Here is a 24,781-nt window from a genome sequence, read left to right on the forward strand (position 1 = left end):
CCATACCTATAACGACATAAGGCGAGACCCAGACGCAGACACAGGAGGCAGATGGTTTGAGCTCTGCTATGTATTAGAATCCAACGGATAGACAAAGGCAGGTCGGGGACAGGCAAGAGTTCATAGCCAGGGCAGAGTCCAAAACAGTACAGGGCGGCAGGCAGGCTCGAGGTCAGGGGCAGGCAGAGTGGTCAGGCAGGCGGGCTCAGAGTCAGGACAGACAAGGATCAAAACATGGAGGATGAGAAAAAGAGAGACTGGCGGAAAAAAACAGGAGCTGAGAGAAAACCGCTGGTTGACTTTGCAAACAAGACGAACTGGCACAGACAGACAGAAAACACAGGTATAAATACCCAGGTGATAATGGGGAAGATGGGTGACGACAAGCACAAGGACAGGTGAAACGGATCAGGGTGTGACAATACCAGATACGGACTGTTTTTTTTAACCCCATCTGTGACTAACAGATGCATATCTGTATTCCCAGTCATGTGAAATCCAAATCCAATTTATTTATGTAAATTGACTGATTTCCTCATATGAACTGTAAATCTTTGAAGTTGTTGCATGTTGCGTTTATATTTTTGTTCAGTGTAGTAATGTGACTTGTGATCTTTCTGTGTATTCGTCAGTGTGTGGATTGGAAGAGGATTTTGGCAGTTACAGTAGATCCTGTCCTATGCTAAACCATAGAGTAGATACATCAGTTGATAGATGTATCTTTGTGGTTATAACCAACAAGTCTTCACAGTTAAACACTCTGGTTTTAATTCCCCAGTCCTGGACCACATTTCCCCCTCAGTAATGACATGCATGTTTAGTTGCATTCTTATGTCACAGGTTAACATGTGAGAATGTTCTCCACCACACCACACATTACCGTGGGTGATACAGTATGATCATGGAGGGGGCTAAAACCAACATGCAGCCAACCGTAGGACGTAATCACCAAGTGTGGTGAGCATGTTTTTAAATGTAGAAAAGGGTTAGGTGGGAATATGATGCAGGTATTTGCTGTGGAAAGGGAAAAATATGGTATGCTGCAAGAGCATCTCAGTGATATAATCCCATGGACGGCCCATTCAAGGTTTTTATCTCACCAGTCCATTTACAAGCCAGAGAAAGTCCCTCTACTGTACACAGAATTTAAGAATGGAATCGACTTGTATGTAGCGAGATATATAATTTGATGTTCTGTTTACAGACCCTACTTTCCTCTACTTACCCCCACACACACACTCACTCATTCTCTCTGTCTTTCTCTCTCTTCTCTCCTCCCCTAGCTGGTGAAGCTATGCAGTGGGATGATCGAGGCAGGGAAGGCGTATGTCAGTGCCAACAAACTCTTTGTGAATGGAATCCGGGACCTGTCCCAACAATGCAAGAAGGATGAGATGATCTCGGTGAGGTTCAGTTGGATCCAGAATAAAGTCCAATTTCAAGTCTATTCAACACTCATCTATTGGTTAGGTTACAGCCTCATAACCTTGTTATTGTACACACTGACTGAATATCTATCACATACTACACATACCGGTACATCTATGTTTTCTGGATATTTAAGGCTCATCACATAACTTGTCTCCCTATGTACATACTACTAAACTCAGCAAACGAAGAAACGTCCTCTCACTGTCAACTGCGTTTATTTTCAGAAAATGTAACGTGTAAATATTTGTATGATCATAACAAGATTCAACAACTGAGACATAAACTGAACAAGTTCCACAGATATGTGACTACAGAAATTGAATAATGTGTCCCAGTAACAAAGGGGGGGTCAAAATCAAAAGTGACAGTCAGTATCTGGTGTGGCCACCAGCTGCATTAAGTACTACAGTGCATCTCCTCCTCATGGACTGCACCCAATGTACCAGTTCTTGCTGTGAGATGTTACCCCGCTCTTCCACCAAGGCACCTGCAAGTTCCCGGACATGGGGGGAATGGCCCTAGCCTTCACCCTCCGATCCAACAGGTCCCAGACGTGCTCAATGGGATTGAGGCTCTTCGCTGGCCATGACAGAAAGCTGACATTCCTGTCTTGTAGGAAATCACGCACAGAATGAGCATTATGGCTGGTGGCATTGTCATGCTGGAGGGTCATGTCAGGATGAGCCTGCAGGAAGGGTACCACATGAGGGAGGAGGATGTCCTCCTAACACTCATTCCTTCGACGATAAACGCAAATCCGATCGCCACGCCCAGTGAGACAAAACTGCGACTCATCAGTGAAGAGCATTTTTTGCCAGTCCTGTCTGGTCCAGCGACGGTGGGTTTGTGCCCATAGGCGATGTTGTTGCCGGTGATGTCTGGTGAGGACCTGCCTTACAACAGGCCTACAAGCCCTCAGTCCAGCCTCTCTCAGCCTATTGTGGACAGTCTGAGCACTGATGGAGGGATTGTGCGTTCCTGGTGTAACTCAGTTGTTGTTGCCATCCTGTACCTGTCCTGCAGGTGTGATGTCCGGATGTACCGATCCTGTGCAGGTGTTGTTACACGTGGTCTGCCACTGCGAGGACGATCAGCTGTCCGTCCTGTCTCCCTGTAGCGCCGTCTTAGGCGTATCACAGTACGGCAATTTATTGCCCTGGCCACATCTGCAGTCCTCATGCCTCCTTGCAGCATGCCTAAGGCACGTTCATGCAGATGAGCAGAGACCCTGGGCATCTTTCTTTTGGTGTTTTTCCAGAGTCAGAAGAAAAGGCTTCTTTAGTGTCCTAAGTTTTCATAACTGTGACCTTAATTGTCTACCGTCTGTAAGCTGTTAGTGTCTTAACAACCGTTCCACAGGTGCATGTTCATTAATTGTTTATGGTTCATTGAACAGGCATGGGAAACAGTGTTTAAACCCTTTACAATGAAGATCTGTGAAGTTATTTGGATTCTTACAAATTATCTTTGAAAAACAGGGTCCTGAAAAAGGGCTGTTTCTTTTTTTGCTGAGTTTATAAAACATTTGGTTGAATGTCATGGGCTCTCTACTTAATGCTTAGTCTTGGGAGTGGTTGGTGCTTTCCTGCTCTCTGACCGCATGCCTGAGCAAGTCTGTGTGTAAACCTGAATACTCTAATGGATTAGTCAGTGTCAGAGGAGGAATCAGGCCTGGAGTGGGGACTTACTACAGTACGTCTTGGCCAGGTCTTCAAGACCAGCGTCTCCAGTACTTTCTCCCTAAGAGCTGATTGTCCACCAACATTAAGGACTGCTAGTGCTTGGCTCCCCAATAGGTTTACCCTTATGTCTAATTCTGAGGATCAATGCTGCTCTTATTTGTCATTTTTCATTGTAAAAATATAAAAGAGCCTGGCCTCCAGTGATGTTTCCCTTAGTTTTGTTCTCTTAATGTTGTACAATAACAAAACAATCCTATTTTTTACAAAAAATGTTAGTGTCAACCAGTAAAATTGACCAATTTAAACTTTGACTATTTGTGTGTGTAAATTAGCTACTTTCATAAATAAAATTAATCAAAATTTGCACTCTTGAATTTTTTTGTGGCTCTTGGACTTGGCATATCAGCATTAGCAAAGTGAACTGGATCTCTCTGTCTCTAATCTTGTTAATATGCTGTAATACAATATTCTGAAGCTATTGTGTCTTGTTTTCCTTGCAGGAGTGCCTGGAGAAGTGTGGGGAGAGCCTCCAGGAAATAGTCAACTACCACATGGTAAGTCTCTTGTGTGTGTGTGTCCCCCCCCTCTTCCCCAAACTGTCCCCACATACTCTAGTCCAGATACTGTATGTCCATAGGGACCAGGCAGCACTGAGCACAGTGATTTCATCACATCTTGAAATGCTAACATAGACCGGCATTTAGGCCTCACTTGGGTCTCCTATTCCCTCTAACACAAGCCTAGGGGGTCAGTCTGACCTGGCTTTAAATGATTCAACATGCAGCAACATTTCATTCACAAATCATTCAATGTCTCTTTTTCTCGGTTATTTGATGGCTGTCCTGACTCTCTGTGGTCGTGTAACTATGACCATCTGCAAATCAGCACACTTTCTTGAAGGTCAATTCCCCCACTTTTCAACCTGATCGTGGACTACAGGATGCTGATCGTGTACTATAGGAAAAGTCTCATTAACATCGACAGGACTGAAGTGGAGACTGGTGGGGCAGAGACTGCAGGGGGAGAGGTTGGGGGGGAGTTTGGAGTGGAGAGAGTGGGGGAGAGACTGGTGTGAGACGGGGGAGTGGAGGAGAGACTGCAGGGGGAGAGGTTGGGGGGGAGTTTGGAGTGGAGAGAGTGGAGGAGAGACTGGGGGAGAGAGGCTGGGAAAGAGACTGTGGGAGGTGGGGGCTTATTGCCAAGTCTTAATGTAATTAAACAGTTACTTACCAGTATTTATTTGCACACATTCCCTGGATAATCAGCAGGGGTACAGCAAATGTGACCATCCAGAGCTGTGAAGCTGGCAGCTGTAGACAAAGCACCCCCAAAGCACCCCTTCATGTTCCCTGTAAGGATCAGCCAGGAGGGATTCTCTAGATCCTGTTCCAGTGGAGGGGGATTCTGCTACATTTAGATTGGATTCTCTACGTTAGTAGAATTCTCAAGTGGGATGACAAGATCTGAGGCCTCATTTATCAACTTTGCATAAATTTAACACTAAATATCTGCATGCGCCATTTCTGAAAATATGTTTTGGGGTATATTTTGTGCGTACGCAAAGTTTCTAAATGAGGCCCCTGGTCTCTTGAGCATGGTAACTGTTGATGGATGAGAGGACACAGTGGGATTCTAGCATTACACCAAAAGCATTCCTGCTACCTTTCCATGCAGAGAGTTAGTGTTATGGTTAGTTTATACTAGAGGTTGACCGATTATGGTTTTTCAACACCGATACCGATTTTTGGAAGACCAAGAAAAGCCGATACCGATTAAATCGACCAATTTTTATATATATATTTGTAATAATGACAATTACAACAATACTGAATTAACACTTTTTAAAAAACTTAATATAATAGATAAATAAAAATAACGTTCGAGTTCCTTGCTCAGAACATGAGAACATACAGTGGGGCAAAAAAGTATTTAGTCAGCCACCAATTGTGCAAGTTCTCCCACTTAAAAAGATGAGAGGCCTGTAATTTTCATCATAGGTACACTTCAACTATGACAGACAAAATGAAGAAAAAAAATCCAGAAAATCACATTGTAGGATTTTTTTATGACTTTATTTGCAAAATATGGTGGAAAATAAGTATTTGGTCACCTACAAACAAGCAAGATTTCTGGCTCTCACAGACCTGTAACTTCTTCTTTACGAGGCTCCTCTGTCCTCCACTCGTTACCTGTATTAATGGCCATAGTGGTGTTTGGAGTGTGACTGTTTGAGGTTGTGGACATGTGTCTTTTATACTGATAACAAGTTCAAACAGGTGCCATTAATACAGGTAAGTGGAGGACAGAGGAGCCTTTTTTTTCTCATGTGATTTTCTGGATTTTTTTTCTCATTTTGTCTGTCTTAGTTGAAGTGTACCTATGATGAAAATTACAGGCCTCTCTCATCTTTTTAAGTGGGAGAACTTGCACAATTGGTGGCTGACTAAATACTTTTTTGCCCCACTGTATGAAAGCTGGTCGTTCCTTTTAACACGAGTCTTCAATATTCCCAGTTAAGAAGTTTTAGGTTGTAGTTATTATAGGAATTTATAGGACTATTTCTCTCTATACCATTTGTATGTCATATACCTTTGACTATTGGGTGTTCTTATAGGCACTATAGTATTACCAGCCTAATCTCGGGAGTTGATAGGCTTGAAGTCATAAACAGTGCTGCTCCCTACCACCGCTCAGTCAGACTGCTCTATAAAATATCAAATCATAGACACACAGAAATACGAGCCTTTGGTCATTAATATGGAAACTATCATTTCGAAAACAAAACGTTTATTCTTTCAGTGAAATATGGAACCGTTCCGTATTTTATCAAACGGGTGGCAACCCTAAGTCTAAATATTGCTGTTACATTGTACAACCTTCAATGTTATGTCTTAATTATGTACATTTCTGTCAAATTAGTTCACAACGAGCCAGGCGGCCCAAACTGTTGCATATACCCTGACTCTGTGTGCAATGAACGCAAGAGAAGTGACACAATTTCCCTAGTTAAGATTGCCTGCTAACATGAATTTATTTGAACTAAATATGCACGTTTAAAAATACTTTCTTCTGTTTATTGATTTTAAGAAAGGAATTGATGTTTATGATTAGGTACATTTGTGCAACAATTGTGTTTTTGTTAAATCGAAGTAGGCTGTGGTCGATGATAAATTAACATGCACCGCATTGATTATATGCAATGCAGGACAAACTAGTGAACCTAGTAATATCATCAACTATGTGTAGTTAACTAGTGATTATGTTAATATTGATTGTTTTTTATAAGATAAGTTTAATGCTAGCTAGCAACTTACCTTGGCTTCTTACTGCACTCGCAAAACAGGTGGTCTGTTATGATTGTTGTGAAAACATGAAATCATCCCGGATTCATCAGCCATGTCGATTAATCGGTGTACCTCTAGTTTATACAGCATTTCACTGCAAAATAGATTAAGCTAGCTAAGTACAGTAGGAGTCGGATTGCTTGGTGCAGACAGAGTGGGTGGAAGATATCCGACCTTATATGATTGGAACAAATATCCCCCTGTCCCAACATGCCTATGCTAAGTGCTGTTGTGATCCCATTGTATATACCCTGGTTCTAGATGTCTACTGTCAGGACATACAGGATATGTGTTTTTACATTTCCCTGTTCTTCTAGTCATAGTCATAGAAACTCTATCCACCACCCCTGTTTCTGTTTTGGTAGATGGATCAGTGAACCTCTCCCCAGTCGGCAGATGACAGTTTCTCTTTCCTCACAGGGAGCACCTGTGTCATCTTGGCTTAATTAAGACTATTTGTCTCCAGCCGCTCTGCCTCCACACACACAGGCCGCTGTCACCATGAAGCAGCTACACACAGGCTGCTGTCAACACAGGCTGCTGTCATCTCAGGCTGCTGTCACCATAAAGCAGCTACACACAGGCTGCTGTCAACACAGGCTGCTGTCACCACAAAGCAGCTACACACAGGCTGCTGTCACCACAAAGCAGCTACACACAGACTGCTGTCACCACAAAGCAGCTACACACAGACTGCTGTCACCACAAAGCAGCTACACACAGACTGCTGTCACCACAAAGCAGCTACACACAGACTGCTGTCACCACAAAGCAGCTACACACAGACTGCTGTCACCACAAAGCAGCTACACACAGGCTGCTGTCACCACAGGCTGCTGTCATCTCAGGCTGCTGTCACCACAAAGCAGCTACACACAGGCTGCTATCACCACAAAGCAGCTACACACAGACTGCTGTCACCACAAAGCAGCTACACACAGACTGCTGTCATCACAGGCTGCTGTCACCACAAAGCAGCTACACACAGACTGCTGTCACCACAAAGCAGCTACACACAGACTGCTGTCACCACAGGCTGCTGTCACCACAAAGCAGCTACACACAGGCTGCTGTCACCACAAAGCAGCTACACACAGACTGCGGTCACCACAAAGCAGCTACACACAGGCTGCTGTCACCACAAAGCAGCTACACATAGACTGCTGTCACCACAAAGCAGCTACACACAGACTGCTGTCACCACAAAGCAGCTACACACAGACTGCTGTCACCACAAAGCAGCTACACACAGGCTGCTGTCACCACAGGCTGCTTTCACCACAAAGCAGCTACACACAGGCTGCTGTCACCACAAAGCAGCTACACACAGACTGCTGTCACCACAAAGCAGCTACACACAGGCTGCTGTCACCACAGGCTGCTGTCACCACAGGCTGCTGTTGCCGCAAAGCAGCCCGGGAATGCCCCAGGCTGCTCAACACAACCCTCCCGCTGAGCTGAGCCAGGCTGCTCAACACAACCCTACCGCTGAGCTGAGCCAGGCTGGGCTAGGAAACCCCTCAGCACTTTTCTGTGTCCAGTCTATACACACACACACACACACACAGTGAGCAACCTGGAGGCATGTTAACTACAAACCTCTCTAGTTAAAACTCTGTGGGTTACTGACGCAGAGCAAGCAGTCACTTCAATCCTCCCCCAGGCTATCCATCAACATGTCAGATGGACATTCCATGAGGGTGGCCACTCTGTCAACCACTAGTGTTTATGTCCAGGCCCTACAGGCCTTGTTGATTGGATTTGAATTATCCACGTGTCTGGGAGATTTCTTGGTTGCACAATATTTCAATTCTCACTTGCTGTTTTGTGGCTTATGATCTTAGATGAGACAAAGCAGAACAATCGCCACACACAGCGACAGAGAGAGATGTTGCTGTTTAGTGTTTTCCCTCTGTCTTGCCAAACTCGGCACCCGCCTCCTAAGACACCACTTCATTTGAGAGCGATCCTACAAACCTTTAGAAGGGTCAGAAGCACAAAAAGCAGAGGCCTAACTCTGATTAGCATATTTATGGCTGGTTGGATGAGGCAGACTCTTGTGTAAAAAAAAAGAAAGAAAGGAATTCCTTCTTTTGCTAATCAAGTGGGGCGCTAGATCCTGAGGAAGGACTTTTCTGGTGCACTCCTCTCTCTGTCTCTCTACCTCTTTCTCTCCTTCTTTCTCTGCTCTCTCTCGTTATCTCACTCTCTCTATCTGTTTCTCTCTCTTTCTCCTTCTCTCTCCTTCTCTCTCTCTTGCCTTCTTTGGACCCAGTGAAGTTTATAGAGTAATAAAACAGTGTAAATACCTTGTGATTTACACCAGTACTCTGTAGCATTGTGGTTTCAACTTCTGGTGTTAATTGATGAAAATTACATGGCTCGTGGTGGTGTTAGGTTTGCCATGCTGACGTATGTGGCCTAAAAGTCTTAAGAAAATTATCTTGTGACGTCATTGTATGTTGATCCACAGGTATGTTATTTTCTGTGTACTAAGATCACTCAATGCTGTGTTCAAATCATGTGCCGTAGTTACTGTATGTGGTTAAGGAGGGTTTACTTTGGTCAACCCACTTTACACGGTCTCCTAAAATTCATCCCAAATCTGCTTTCTAATCCGGACACCGCCAATCTCCCAGCTGCCAATCACTTTGTCCCTCAATCAGAGAGAGGATGGGCCACCATCCACCCTACCTCTGACCTAACCCTGCTAACCCTGCTAATCGCTGAACACGGACATCAAATTCAATTGTGTTATGGGCAAAGCCAGAAAATAACAATTTGCTCTCTTCACCATGTACTGTTCTGTAGCTGTGGTAAAGATTCAGTAGTGCCGTCACATTTGTACCCAAAGCCTCTCTTCACTCTCTCGCTATCTTCCTCCCCTCCCTTTCCCTCTCTCGCGCCCTTCCTCCCCTCCCTTTTCCTCTCGCTACCTTCCCTCTCCCTCTCTCCCCTCTCTCTCTTCCTCCACTCCCTCTCTCGCTCCCTTCCTCCCCTCCCTTTTCCTCTCTCGCTCCCTTCCTCCCCTCCCTTTTCCTCTCTCGGTCCCTTCCTCCCCTCTCTTTTCCTCTCTCGGTCCCTTCCTCCCCTCTCTCCCCCTCTTGCGCCCTTCCCTCTACCTCTCGCGACTTTCCCTCTCTCTCTCTCCCTCTCTCTCTTCCTCCACTCTCGCTCCCTTCCTCCCTCTCTCGCTCCCTTCCTCCCCTCCGCTCACTCTCTCTTACTCCACTCCCTCGCTCGCCCCCTTCCTCCCTCCCTCTCTTGCTCCCTTCCTCCCATCCCTCTGTCGCTCCCTTCCTCCCATCCCTCTGTCGCTCCCTTCCTCCCTCCCCTCCCTCTGTCGCTCCCCTCCCTCCCCTCCCTCTCGCTCCCCCCTGTCCTTCCTCCCCCCTCTGTCGCTCCCTTCCTCCCCTCCCTCTGTCGCTCCCTTCCTTCCTCCCCTCCCTCTGTCGCTCCCTTCCTTCCTCCCCTCCCTCTGTCTCCCTTCCTTCCTCCCCTCCCTCTTCCTTCCCCCTCCCTCTGTCGCTCACTTCCTTCCTTCCTTCCTCCCCCTCCCTCTGTCGCTTCCTTCCTCCCTGTCACTTCCTTCCTCCCCTCCCTCTGTCGCTCCCCTCCCCCCCTTGTCGCTCCCTTCCTCCCATCCCTCTGTCGCTTCCTTCCTCCCCTCCCGCTGTCACTTCCTTCCTCCCCTCCCTCTGTCGCTCCCTTCCTTCCCCCCCTGTCGCTCCCTTCCTCCCATCCCTCTGTCGCTTCCTTCCTCCCCTCCCGCTGTCACTTCCTTCCTCCCCTCCCTCTGTCGCTCCCTTCCTCCCCCCCCTGTCGCTCCCTTCCTCCCATCCCTCTGTCGCTTCCTTCCTCCCCCCCGCTGTCACTTCCTTCCTCCCCTCCCTCTGTCGCTCCCTTCCTTCCTCCCCTCCCTCTGTCGCTCCCTTCCTTCCTCCCCTCCCTCTGTCGCTCCCTTCCTTCCTCCCCTCCCTCTGTCGCTCCCTTCCTCCCATCCCTCTGTCGCTTCCTTCCTTCCTCCCTCCCTCTCTTGCTCCCTTTCCCTCTCTCGCTTTCTTCCTCCCATCCCTTTCCATCTCTCGCTCTCTTCCTCCCCTCCCTTTCCCTCTCTCGCTCCCTTCCTCCTCTCCCTCTCCTTATCTCGCTCCCTTTCTCCCTCCCTCCCTCCCTGCCCCAGTAACCTATTTTACTGCAGCCGCAGCATGGCATGTGAAAGCTGAATTGTGATTATATGAACTATTATGATTGTAAAAATGAAAAACAGCAATCGCCTTAGAATAAGAGAGGAAAAGGGGGTATTTTGAATGAAAGACAGGATTTGGGGTGTAGTGTATTTGAGTGTGTTTGTCAGCACGTGTGTTATTCGTTTCACAATACTTGTATGCGTGGAAAGGGGGATCTCAATTTGTATTTGCATTGAATTAATTTGAGAATTCATGTTATAAATCCAGTCCTGTATCGCCCCCTGTTGGTTGAGATTGTATGTTACTGAAGGATGATCAACAGCACTGTAAAATCAGAAACCTCTCAGGATCTACATTTGTGGGCACAAAATAAGTTACATACATGCTCAAAACCTCTAACTCCACATTTGTGACCAACACATGCTAATGGAAGCTCCTTTTGTGTTTCAGATTCTGTTCGATCAAGCCCAGAGATCTGTGAAGCAGCAGCTGCACAACTTTGTGAAAGAGTAAGTTTAAAACAACGTTGTCTCATGCTGTCTCTCCTATATAACTATGTAGCTTGAGACCATTTCTCACACACCCAACGTCTCCTTGTTTGGCCTGGAAGCTTTACTGATTTATGGTGTTGGTGGACAACATCATAGGTGTGAAGCAGACAGACTATCCCCAGTCTCAGGACCTTTTTACCTGGGAAAAGTCAGGGGTCATGGCCCTGGTCCTGTTTCTGTCTTAACCTCCCAGGAAAAGCTGGGGTGAACTGGAAGGGAGAATAAGGAACACGCGTATCTAACAAACTTAATTATCCTTGGTGAATGGTCCAACCACAAACAGTATTTTCATTTTCAACCACGTATTCAACATACCAGTCCTTGGTGAATCTGTCAACCACAGACAGTATTGTCATTCCCAACCATGTGTTCCACTTACCAGTCCTTGGTGAATCTGTCAACCACAAACAGTATTTTCATTTTCAACCACGTATTCAACATACCAGTCCTTGGTGAATCTGTCAACCACAGACAGTATTGTCATTCCCAACCATGTGTTCCACTTACCCCTGTTATCTGGTCAGGTACAACTAAAGGAATCACATGAAGTGTCCCTTGTTAAACCCAATCTCACTGTCATCCCCAATTTCTCATTCTCAGGGATGTCCGTAAATTCAAGGAGACCAAGAAGCAATTTGACCGCATGCGTGAAGACATGGAGATAGCCCAGGTGAAGAACGCCCAGGCTCCCAGGAACAAGCCCCACGAGGTGGAGGAGGCCACCGGAACACTCAGTATCACCAGGAAGTGCTTCAGACACCTGGCCCTCGACTACGTACTTCAGGTGAGACAGACAACATAACCAGAGTAATACATGGACTCAGATAGATCCCTTTGGCTCCTGTAGGTCTAGAATAGAATAGAATATAGAATATCTCAGCATGGTTATAGCTTAGCATGCCCACATGCCTCCGGACAGTTACTAAATTTGCCTCTGGGAACAGAGTGACTGATGTGGTGTGATCGCTGTAGCTTCCTCTGTCTGCAGTATGTATTGTGTCTGCCGGCACTAACGTCCTCTCTGCTCTAATTTGGAGTGTGTGTGTGTGTGTGACCCTGTTTGGTTTTAATTGAAAGTGGCAGAAGGCAGAGAAGGTCACGGGTGTGTCTGAAGATTTATTCTAGAGACCTCTCAAATGTCGCGCAATATCTCATTTAGGTTTGCATCGTTCTTTAAGATAACCAATGAGCTGAATGTCTGAATTATTTGTTTTATCCCTAAAATGCCAACATGATGGCCATGATTAGTTGATATATAGAGCATCACAGTATCATGTTGATTTCATGTGATTTAGTTCATAACATACAACAAACAGAGACAGGCAGGACTGAAGGACACAAATGTTGTATATTGTTGGTCACTATACTGACAACAGTGAGATGTATTGATTGTCCACAAGAGGGAGATGTTTCAATGCACAGTAGTATCAGATAAGACTGTTACTCACCTCTTCCCCTCTTGCAGATCAACGTCCTTCAAGCCAAGAAGAAGTTTGAGATCCTAGATGCTGTAAGTGCCCTTAACGTCCGATCCATCACTATAGAGTACAGTGCTGTAGAGTGAGTGTTTTGTTGTTTTTAAAAACACACCAATAATGTATTGCTTATATTCTCCTGTCTATCTCTCCCCTGCAGATGCTGTCCTTCATGCATGCCCAGTACTCCCTCTTTCAGCAGGGCTACAACCTGCTGGATGAGATTGACCCCTACATGAAGAAGCTGGCTGCTGAGGTGAGCTTCACCACCTCCCTCACCACCCTCATCCAGAGCCGCAGCCAGCCTACTGCTGTGCTGTTAGCCCCTAAGCCCTGCGTCCTGATTGGTATTAGATTGGTTCTGATTGGAAATATCGACCCAGGCAGAGTTGCATCACCAATGGATGCGCTGTCCGCTGCTGTGCGGTCTGTTTACATAACAGTGCATTAGCCTTCGGATTTGACTGTGGGAAACTTGTGACGTTATCTGTTTAAAAAATCCCTGAACGTGCTGGGTGGTCGACGTAGCAGGTACAGTGTTAGTGAAAGACTTCAGCAGCATGGTTTCCCGTCAGGTGGAATACATGTACAGTATGCTGAATAGTGAAACAGACCTGAGTCAGTGCTTCATTACAAAACATTGACCTCTCACGTCATTGCGTTTGGGCTCTGGTAGTTCCAAGTGCTCTAGTCAATTGCTGAGCATCCCTCTTGAATCAATCTGACTGCTATGTTGGAATTGCTCATGCTTAAAATGAAGCACTTCCATGGATATTCCTTGGCTTAAGCTCTTCTCTACTCACACATCTGAGCTATGTGACCAACCTCATCTGAGTGTGTGTTTTTCTTCTTGTTTCCAGTTGGATCAGTTGGTGATTGACTCGGCCATGGAGAAGAGGGATATGGAACACAAACACGCCACCATACAGCAGAGGGTAAGCAAAGCAGCTATTTCACATTTCTCCCTTTCCTCTGGAAGTTGGTGAGGTCTGGGTCTGGGACTGGCTTTGCTAGCCTGTTGGGTATACTAAAAAACAGGAACAAGGTGTTAGCCAAAAAATAAGCTTGAAATGGGCACGATCTAATTGATTCAACAAACAAGAACACATATCTAAGTTTCGCTTTTACGACGAACCAGAAGATCAGTAGTTATTTCTGTTTGCTTGTCAAAGTTAGCTGGCTAACTCATTGATCCTAATTTATAGTATACCCCTCTGGTTCCATACTGCAGTGGCTCCCAACTCCAGTCCTTCAGTACCCCCCCAAAGCACACAATTCTGTTGTAGCCTCAGATAAGCACACCTGATTCAATTAGTCAACTAATCATCAAGCCCTAAATTAGTTGAATCAGGTGAGTTTATTTGGGGATACAACAGAAATGTGTGCTGTTGGGGGTACTGGAGACCTGGATTGGGGAAACACTGCCATACTGTATGTGCCATGACTCCTCTATTGTTGCCATGCACCATACATGTATGGCTTGATAATGATGGAAGAGGTGTAGGGGACTAGGTCTGGGCTAGTCTTCTGTGAGTTGGCCATGTCTGTACTGGGGTTGGGCTGGGAGTTTGGCTGTGTTTTAGGGCACACATTACACGTCAGAGCTCCCTCCAGTCCAATGAGTCCACCACCTGGCTCTGACTGTCTTCTGCTATGACTGGGGGATTAGGAAGGAGACTGGTGAGCGTTTTGATTAGTCTTCCTCAGAAAGGCCGGTCATTGATTTAAACTGTTAAATCAGGTGGAATGAAGTGCTTTAAGAGGCTAATGATCTCAGTTGTGTCTACTGTAAATAACAATGCTCAGCACTTTTGGTATATGCTAGGCTAGGTAATCACTGAGCTAATCCAGTAAAATGCTGACAATTGAAATGTGTGTTCTCTCTGTCATAGTCTCTGATGTTATTTTAGTGTTTTCACAGATAATTTTGGTCTCAGATGCAGGTCCCCTGTGCAATGCTATATTTACTGGTGAATGTACCTGTCTGTTTGCTGTGAAACTGACAGCAAACAGACAGCTACATTTGAGGAAAAATCTAAATAAAATTGATTTCAAGAGTGTAATTTTTGTTGAACTCTTATTAAGAACTTTCCATTTCATGTCAAATGTGGGAAACAAACACAGAAGGTAATAGTTCCTCAACACTCAGGAAGTCTGTCCTGTCTGTCCATGTCTGTTTGTGCTGTCCTGCCAACTCCTACAACAATGACCGTAGGGAAGACAGCCCAAACAGATCTGGGACCAGGCTAGTCCTGTCCTGGTTGTGAATGTATAATCCCTGGCCTGTTGACTGGGACTTCCTGAGTTCCTCATGATCTCCATATGAATGAGACACTATAGGGTCCAGTCTCAGGGTCCAGAGCCCCAGGAGCAATACTAATTTACCTCAGGAAGGATCAGTAGCCATCTGTCCATCTGTCTGCAGACCACCAGGCAAGCAGCCCTGGAAACCCCACTCACACCAGGCCACTGCCCATACTCTGCAGACAGACCAACAGGAGAGTGCAGAATGGGTGTGAGCCCAGCAGTTATTGATCTGTTTATGCCCTGAAGACCAGCGCTTCTAAACACAAGCATCAAACTAACACATTCCACTGCCAAGTGGTAGTTTGTGTTAGTTTGTTGCCTTATATCAGCATCTGATCACAGGTAAAATGTAGGCTATGCTTTTATAGGGCTGGTCATTTTAAAGAAGAGCTCATATCTCAGAGATGGTAGCTAGGTTTACATCTAGATTTTCATGTGAATATTCTAAAAAACAGTGGTATGTTTCCACCAAACTGAGGTAGTGGACACAAAATGTACTTTTTCGCTTACGTTTTCATGTACCGAATATAAATCAAATGTTCAATTTGTGCCCATCGCCTTTTTCAACTCTACCTATAACTGTTGTGTTAAATAGTAAATGTGCCAACTCTGGTTTTGGTACATGCATTCCAGCCAACAGTTTGCAGAGACAGTGCAGGTAGGCTGTGTGGATAGTCTACATGTTGAGATTATGGATAAGCGTGAGAATATTTTTAGTTGTCAAATGGCAGTCAAGCATCGATCATCATGTCACCAGAACAAGACCCTCAACATTTATTGGAATGATCATAATTGATTTAATCTGTAGCCTAATTTAATCTGCATGGTTTCCTGAGTTGTAGTGGGAGGACCACACACCATGTCATCGTGTGACTCCAAGTTTACTTCCATATCATGGTTATTATATCAATAATAAATTTCCACATAATTCATTTTACCGACACCAAAAGATCCCACCATGTCGAACAAACAAATGATCTGTCGCCATTTATAAATTCTACTGAAACTTCCTGTTTCCATCACAGCTGTCGTGATTTATTTTAATACAGTATGACTTTACTTGCATAAAAACTGTGGATGGAATGTGGTTGCTGGCTTCCAGAGTCAGATGATGAGATGTTGTAGGCCAATAAGTAGGATTATCATCTGAGATACAATAATCTCCATGATTCATTGTATCTTCACCCCCCCATTGGTCTGCAATGCCCTCTTGCATGTTATAATGCTGCCTTCTCTCTCTCTCTCTCTCTCTGTTTCTCCAACAATGCTGCAATCTGCTCTCCCAGACCCTCATGCAGGTGAGTACATGTTATACTTCACATGTCTGTTGTCTGCTTCTAGTGAGAGACACATGCAGACGTACAGCACAGAACAGCTCAGATGTGCCATTGGAGCACATTAGCCAACCTCTTTGAAGTTATCTTAAGCTCTAGTGTGTGGGGCTGCAGACACCTACTACAGCACACTGAGTAGTGTATATGAAGCAATCAGAACCACAGAGCTTTGTATGACTGCTATAGGCATAGCATCAGATAGTATAGCATTTAGTTTGTTCTGAACTGGGTCGCTCTGGTTCTGGTCTCTTTTGTTCAGAAGTTTTCTGCTGAATGATTCTCTGTATGTTTTGTAGATTCCCTGAGGCAAATAATCTTATTGATGGACCGGTTATTGGTTCTCAATCTCATAGTATTGGGAAATGTGTTTTCTTATCACACCACTTCAAGCATCATCTTATATCTCAGCTAAAAAAAAAAGATAAATCATTAGAGGTCTTACAACAACGGGCTACATTTTCTGTGTTCCCTTGCTAAAGTCATACTCCGCTCTGAAAGTGTGAAATATCTCAGGGGTTTGTTTGTTCTTGTCACATTTGAACATGAGAATGAACCCTTGTGTAAACATACATGAGACTATGACATAGTACAAGCGGAGAGGAGAATAAAGTGCTGCCACTGTGTGACATTTACACCGTTATGACCTCTCTGGTGCACAGAGCAGAGAAAGCATGTACACGTCAAACCCCTGAGAGGTTTTATTCATTTTTAACACTGGTTTTAATGGAGGAACTCTGTCCTGGCCAATTTTGCCTATGTAGTTTGTAACCACCATGCATCACTGTGGCTCCACACCACTACCGTACAATCTAGAGGTCGACCGATTAATCGGAATGGCCGATTAATTAGGGCTGATTTCAATTAATTAGGGCTGATTTTTACACCTTTATTTAATCTATATTTAACTAGGCAAGTCAGTTAAGAACACATTCTTATTTTCAATGACGGCCTAGGAACAGTGGGTTAACTGCCTTGTTCAGGGGCAGAACGACAGATTTTCACCTTGTCAGCTCGGGGGATCCAATCTTGCAACCTTAACTAGTCCAACGCAATAACGACCTGCCTCTTTCTCGTTGCACTACACAAGGAGGCTGCCTGTTATACGAATGCAGTAAGCCAAGGTAAGTTGCTAGCTAGCATTAAACTTATCTTATAAAAAACAATCAATCATAATCACTAGTTAACTACACATGGTTGATGATATTACTAGATATTATCTAGTGTGTCCTGCGTTGTATATAATCTGACTGAGCGGTGGTAGGCAGAAGCAGGCGCGTAAACATTCATTCAAACAGCACTTTCATGCGTTTTGCCAGCAGCTCTTCATTGTGCATCAAGCATTGCGCTGTTTATGACTTCAAGCCTATCAACTCCCGAGATGAGGCTCGTGTAACCAAAGTGAAATGGCTAGCTAGTTAACTCGCGCTAATTGTCGATGTGCTGCTGGTTCGAGCCCAGGGAGGAGCGAGGAGAGGGACGGAAGCTATACTGTTACACTGGCAATACTAAAGTGCCTATAAGAACATCCAATAGTCAAAGGTTAATGAAATACAAATGGTATAGAGTGAAATAGTCCTATAATTCCTATAATAACTACAACCTAAAACTTCCTACCTGGGAATATTGAAGACTCATGTTAAAAGGAACCACCAGCTTTCATATGTTCTCATGTTCTGAGTAAGGAACTGAAACGTTAGCTTTCTTACATGGCACATATTTTACATGGAACATATTGCACTTTTACTTTCTTCTCCAACACTTTGTTTTTGCATTATTTAAACCAAATTGAACATGTTTCATCATTTACTTGAGGCTAAATTGATGTTATTGATGTATTATATTAAGTTAAAATAAGTGTTCATTCAGTATTGTTGTAATTGTCATTATTACAAATAAATAAATCAAAAATCGGGCGATTAATCGGTATCTGCTTTTATGGTCCTCCAATAATCGGCATCAGCGTTGAAAAATCATAATCGGTCGACCTCTAGTACAATCACAGCATTCTAGGCTACTGTTCCTCTAGCTTGTTATTGAATTAGGCTAAATACAAAATAACATTTTGGCCTAATTAATTTTCAGCACTTGAATATTCAGATTTCAGATATAAAATGTAATACATATTTTAAGCTATCACACGCATTAGCAGCTTTTTGCAGGACTGTGATTTATAATGGGTGGTTAGGGGAATGAGAATGTGGGAGTTATTTTTCTCCCGTGTTCTGGTGTGTCTGATAACTCAGATGGGCTCGGTTCCATGGTAACTGTTTCCCATGGCAACAGAGTAGAGAGAGCTAAATGAACCAGGTGGGTTCAGGATTAGGACAGGCAGGCTGTTGTGTTGTGGGTGGGGCTAAGGCTGGTAAGGCTAATTAATGGCAGATGACACCTCAGGCATAATGGGACAAGAAGATCCTGGCTGGTTGCAGACAATAGGGGTGTAGTATGTCACTGCAGACAGACTGGCTAATCAGTGCCACCAACTGTCCTGTCCTGGCCAGGGTCCATTTGGCAGAGAGTGAGGGGCAGCCATGTCTCCATTCACCAGGTGGGTGATGAATCAGAACTTTCCTTCCTAGTCTGTTTAGTCTAGTTTAATGTAGTCTCGGGTGTCCACCCACAGTGGGTGAAAATGCGCTTTGGTGAGGGAATTTCACTTCCTTATATTATAAAATACATTGTACCAAGACACATATGATTGTTCATGTTCTGAATCATTCAGTGGGGTCTTTCTCTAACATATCATTAACATTATATCCAAAAAGTCAGATTTCATAACCTAATACATCTGATAATAACCACCGAGCTCTGTTGACATAACGGTGCAGGTTTCTCCTAACAATGTTTGAGTATTGTACATTTTGTGGTCGTCGTCCTAAAAGTTGTTTCCGCGGGTCGCAAAAAGCTACATTAGCATGACACGAGCTGAATTCAATTTGAAAGATTTTGAAAATAAAAAGCTTGGTATACGCTCAGTGCTCCGTTGACATTTCAGAGAGATAGGAATATTGTTTTTGTGAAAAGGGAACATAACAGATTCCTAACTAAGGGGGACTGAGATAGTGCTCATGATGAGAATGATGATTTTAATATCTTGCACACTCAACATTTCAGTCAAGCAGTCTGTCTCTATCCAATATCCAAGGGAGGGGTAATGGCGGGATACGTCAATAATGGGCCTTGCTGTCTGTCCAGATGAAAGCCTGCAGAGTGTCTGAGACCCATGTAGCATGGCTCTGACCCAGGGCTTTGATATTGAAAACTGCTACGATGACGTGTTCCCTCTCAAAGTGAAATAAATATGTTCTAGAATTGTTCTACAACTTCTAAGAATCAGAGCAAAACCTCATCGTTAACCCCTCACAGCTCTGTACTCTGTGGCCTATGGCCTCTTCCCTCTGAGGAACATGGTTTCTGGAATTCACAGTTTTCACCAGCATGGATTGCAACATACTTTCTAATTGTGCAATTGATGGAATTAAATATAGTCTAATTTCAATAATTTACTTATCAAATAAAACACAAATGGGATTGCACCTGTAAATAGTACGATTCATTTGGAGTTATCTGATCCCACGAATAATTGTTGAAATGGGTCTGACCAGAGCCATGAATATATGAGTCTGTGTTTGACTATCTCACAGGCTGCTGCTGTGTCCTTTCACATTCCACAGCTCCCAGTCCTCCTCTAGCTAAACTTCCCTGCTGCTGGCCAGCATCCTGATGAGAATCTGCTCATATAGGCTAAGTTTAGGGTGCCCAAGTTAGGGGACAAAACAAAGCTCTAACAGTAAATAAGTTAGTTAAAGTAGTTTAAAGTAAATGTGTTGTATGCTATTTGGTGTCTGTTTGTTTTGAACATGGTAGGCTAGCTGACTGGGTTGGGGGAAAAAATATGATTTACTGCTAGTCATTTCTTCTCTATAATGCCAGATCATTAGTAATGAAGGGCCTTGTAACAGTATGAGTAACCTAATATCATAGAGCAGAAAATATTTGCTTCCCTTCTTCATAACATGTGTGAGCTTACTCAATGGGCATCTACATGTTTATGGTAAGGATTTGTATTATTGATGGCAACTGGAAATGTATACGTGCATAATTGTGTAGGCCAGGCTAAATGGTAAATGTGCTGCTACTGACAGCTGTTCTATAGTGGCTTGCATTCAGGTTGTTTTACTCTTTGTTCGGCTACATGGCAAATAGGCTCATGGCTTCTCAGTGGTGATTGCTTGATTAACTGAACTGGTTGCCAATTGGTTTTCCCCTTCTGCAGAACGTGCACGGGGTCCAAGGTTTGAGGAGTTGTAAAAGTGTCCAAACAGCGCAACGTGGATTCTGGTGTTACTTTAACACTCTGCCAGTCTCTGGGTCAAGAGCGACTTCAGTCTAAGTTCGACGTGCCGCAAATAAATTGGCAGCTGTATGATAATAAGCTCTAATCCAAAGCCTCACACAGCAGCAAGCAGTTGGCTACGCGCATTTATCCACATGCCTGCGTAGGGGAATTAGGCACGATGCAGGACTCTGGTGGTCCGAGCATTTATCCACATGCCTGCGTAGGGGAATTAGGCAAGATGCAGGACTCTGGTGGTCCGAGCATTTATCCACATGCCTGCGTAGGGGAATTAGGCAAGATGCAGGTCTCTGGTGGTCCGAGCATTTATCCACATGCCTGCGTAGGGGAATTAGGCACGATGCAGGACTCTGGTGGTCCGAGCATTTATCCACATGCCTGCGTAGGGGAATTAGGCACGATGCAGGACTCTGGTGGTCCGAGCATTTATCCACATGCCTGCGTAGGGGAATTAGGCACGATGCAGGACTCTGGTGATCCGAGCATTTTTCAGCGTTCAGAGAGGACTTAACTGACACGTGTAACTCCACAGAGATGCCTATTCAATGAGCATTTGATTAGATTAGATATTTTTTCTGTTTTATTTGTGTTTGCCTATTTACATGTCCAATGCTCTTGGATCATTTAAAAGGTTTGAAAATGAAGATATTTGGAAGGTTGGACCGCACTCTGGTGGGTTGAGTTTTATTTTGTAGTCTACTTTACTAATAATTGTTTCACTTTGTATAGTCTTGAGTATGTTTGTTTTACGTTGCTTTTTGGAGAGTTGACCTTTTGTGTAGTGAGGAGAAGACATACTTTTAATAGGGATAGTTTAGTGCCATAAAATATGATTGTTTTTCATTTGTGTCATGATTTGGAGTATTGAACAGCTATTGGAAATGCAGTAGTTTATGGTAAATGGCAACAAATTGTCAGATCAGACTGTAACAACAAATTGTCAGATCAGACTGTAACAACAAATTGTCAGATCAGACTGTAACAACAAATTGTCAGATCAGACTGTAACATCAAATTGTCAGATCAGACTGTAACATCAAATTGTCAGATCAGACTGTAACAACAAATTGTCAGATCAGACTGTAACATCAAATTGTCAGATCAGACTGTAACAACAAATGGCAGATCAGACTGTAACAACAAATGGTCAGATCAGACTGTAACAACAAATGGCAGATCAGACTGTAACAACAAATGGTCAGATCAGACTGTAACAACAAATGGCAGATCAGACTGTAACAACAAATGGGCAGATCAGACTGTAACAACAAATGGGCAGATCAGACTGTAACAACAAATGGGCAGATCAGACTGTAACAACAAATGGCAGATCAGACTGTAACAACAAATGGTCAGATCAGACTGTAACAACAAATGGCAGATCAGACTGTAACAACAAATGGGCAGATCAGACTGTAACAACAAATGGTCCGATCAGACTGTAACAACAAATGGTCGATCAGACTGTAACAACAAATGGCAGATCAGACTGTAACAACAAATGGCAGATCAGACTGTAACAACAAATGGCAGATCAGACTGTAACAGCAAATTGTCAGATCAGACTGTAACAGCAAATTGTTCAATGCATATTTGTGCATGTCAAAAAGAGAGCTCTAGGGAGGAGAAAACATTGTATTATTTAAGTATGTGAATAGTAGTTGATGGCTGCTGCCGTGCTCAGTGCTGCTGATACCATTATGAAACTCAGCTGATCACAGTGGGTCTGATGGGATCTGACTGAGTGCACTGTCACTGGCATTCCTTTTTCTAGGTCAATGTTGGCGCTATTTTAAATCATCCTAAAAGAAAGGCAGTACAATCCTCCAGTCAATCCTTCACTGTTTATTGCTTTTAATTAGATAACTTATTATTCGAATAGAGCTTGACCACGATGGGGACATTGTGTTCCAGTCTCTTCAATAGGCTGTTTGTGTGTTTGTCATGAAAAAGAATTGAAGCTAAATCAATGTTCTATACCTATACACCAGGGGTGAATTCATTACACAGATTCTGTTGCAAAACATTTTGCAATGAAAACAATAGTTTCTATTGTACAAATTCAGTTAGGTCTCTCCCCGTTTTGTTCCTTTTGCTCTGTTTGCTTGCGCTGTTGGTTTCCGTTGCAAGACGTAATGAATACACTCCAGTCCATGGGTGAATGTCCCGGACAAAGTCTCAGGACATCTAATGATTCTAATCTAATACTTAGATTCTTTCTTAACATTCCTCCCTTAAAGGAGCACCATATGAATTCTTTGAGAACTCTTTCATCAAGTCTATATTCACTAATGAGACAATGGTGTCTTGGCAAATGAAGCTTCACCACTGTGATGTAATGTGGTTAATGGGCCGTACAAAATATGCACCAAAATAGTTATCAAGCTAAAGGCATCATCATAGCTTTGTTGGAGTACACTTTTGTCTGTGTTGCGAGACATGCCTTTACATTATCTCTAGAATTATTTTCTCATTTGGCATGCAGGCTCATTTCAGGTTTTACCCAGTGTTTTTAACAGGAACCACGCTTTTCCCTCCCTCGGTTAATCGTTTGCATGAAATATTTCAATATTACAGGCATAAGTGAGTACACAATCGTTGAATTTTTATTTTTTATTGGGTGTATCTACCGATGGACTGTACAGGTCTGGAAAGATACATCCATTGTTTCGTTCTTTTTGTTTTACCCTGCCTGGAAACACGCTGGATGATTCAGAATCCATTGAAGAGCTTGAACGATTCATTGACGAGATACTTACGAGCTCAAAGAAACATGTCGCTGGTTTCTGAGGATTCAAGCACTGTTAAGGACAACAAACCCAATCAACAAAACAAACGAACTAAAGCCAAGTTGGCTAAGTGGTATCAACGATGGAATCAAACCTTCCCCAATCAAACCATCCCCTCACCCTACTAGAATCTGAAGTCAAATGTCTACTGTTTGCTGATGATCTGGTGCTTCTGTCACCAACCAAGGATCTAGCAGCACCTAGATCTTCTGCACAGATTATTCCAGACCTGGGCCCTGACAGTAAATCTCAGTAAGACCAAAATAATGGTGTTCCAAAAAAGGTCCAGTCGCCAGGACCACAAATACAAATTCCATCTAGACACCGTTGCCCTAAAGCACACAAAAAACTATACATACCTTGGCCTAAACATCAGTGCCACAGGTAACTTTCACAAAGCTGTGAACGATCTGAGTGACAAGACAAGAAGGGCCTTCCATGCCATCAAAAGGAACATACCATTCGACATACAACACGAAATAATCGTAAAACACGAAATAATGCATGCAGAGCAGAATTAGTCCGATACCCGCTAATGATCAAAATCCAGAAAAGAGCCGCTAAATTCTACAACCACCTAAAAGGAAGCGATTCCCAAACCTTTCATAACAAAGCCATCACCTACAGAGAGATGAACCTGGAGAAGAGTCCCCAAAGCAAGCTGGTCCTGGGGCTCTGTTCACAAACAGACCCCACAGAGCCCCAGGACAGCAACACAATTAGACCCAACCAAATCATGAGAAAACAAAAAGATAATTACTTTTCACATTGGAAAGAATTAACAAAAAACAGAGTAACCTAGAATGCTATTTGGCCCTAAACAGAGACTACACAGTGGCAGAATACCTGACCACTGTGACTGACCCAAATATAAGAAAAGCTTTGAATATGTACAGACTCAGTGAGCATAGCCTTGCTATTGAGAGAAGCCACCATAGGCAGACTTGCTCTCAAGAGAAGACCGGCTATGTGCTCACTGCCCACAAAATGAGGTGGAAACTGAGCTGCACTTCCTAACCTCCTGCCAAATGTATGACCATATTAGAGACACATACAGTGAGCACCATAAATCATTGGACAGTGACCATTCTTTTGTTATTTTGGTTCTATAATCTAGCACTTTGAGTTTGAAAGGATACAATGATAATTAGGGTGAAGTGCAGACTGTCAGCTTTAATTTGAGGGTATTTTCATATCGGATTAACCGTTTAGAAATTATAGAAGCTTTTGTACATGGTCCCCCCTATTTTCGGGCATCAAAAAACATTGGACAGTTTAACATAATGTAGAATAAAGTAATCATTGTTAATATTTGGTCGCA

At 43.8% G+C, this 24,781-nt stretch overlaps 1 protein-coding gene across 1 annotated transcript in view; it reads left to right on the plus strand.

Moving 5' to 3' along the window:
• LOC115132431 (arf-GAP with coiled-coil, ANK repeat and PH domain-containing protein 3-like) overlaps positions 1–24,781 on the plus strand; it is a 91,474-nt gene that overhangs the window by 43,740 nt on the left and 22,953 nt on the right. Inside the window, exons 3-10 of the mRNA XM_029665075.2 lie at positions 1,284–1,403; positions 3,614–3,667; positions 11,098–11,156; positions 11,799–11,982; positions 12,664–12,708; positions 12,834–12,929; positions 13,534–13,608; positions 16,267–16,278. Of these exons, the coding sequence (XP_029520935.2) occupies positions 1,284–1,403; positions 3,614–3,667; positions 11,098–11,156; positions 11,799–11,982; positions 12,664–12,708; positions 12,834–12,929; positions 13,534–13,608; positions 16,267–16,278 (645 nt within the window). The remainder of the gene's footprint in view (positions 1–1,283; positions 1,404–3,613; positions 3,668–11,097; positions 11,157–11,798; positions 11,983–12,663; positions 12,709–12,833; positions 12,930–13,533; positions 13,609–16,266; positions 16,279–24,781) is intronic.

This window comes from Oncorhynchus nerka, linkage group LG7 (genome assembly GCF_034236695.1).
Source record: "Oncorhynchus nerka isolate Pitt River linkage group LG7, Oner_Uvic_2.0, whole genome shotgun sequence".
In the NCBI taxonomy this organism is placed as follows: Eukaryota; Metazoa; Chordata; class Actinopteri; order Salmoniformes; family Salmonidae; genus Oncorhynchus; species Oncorhynchus nerka.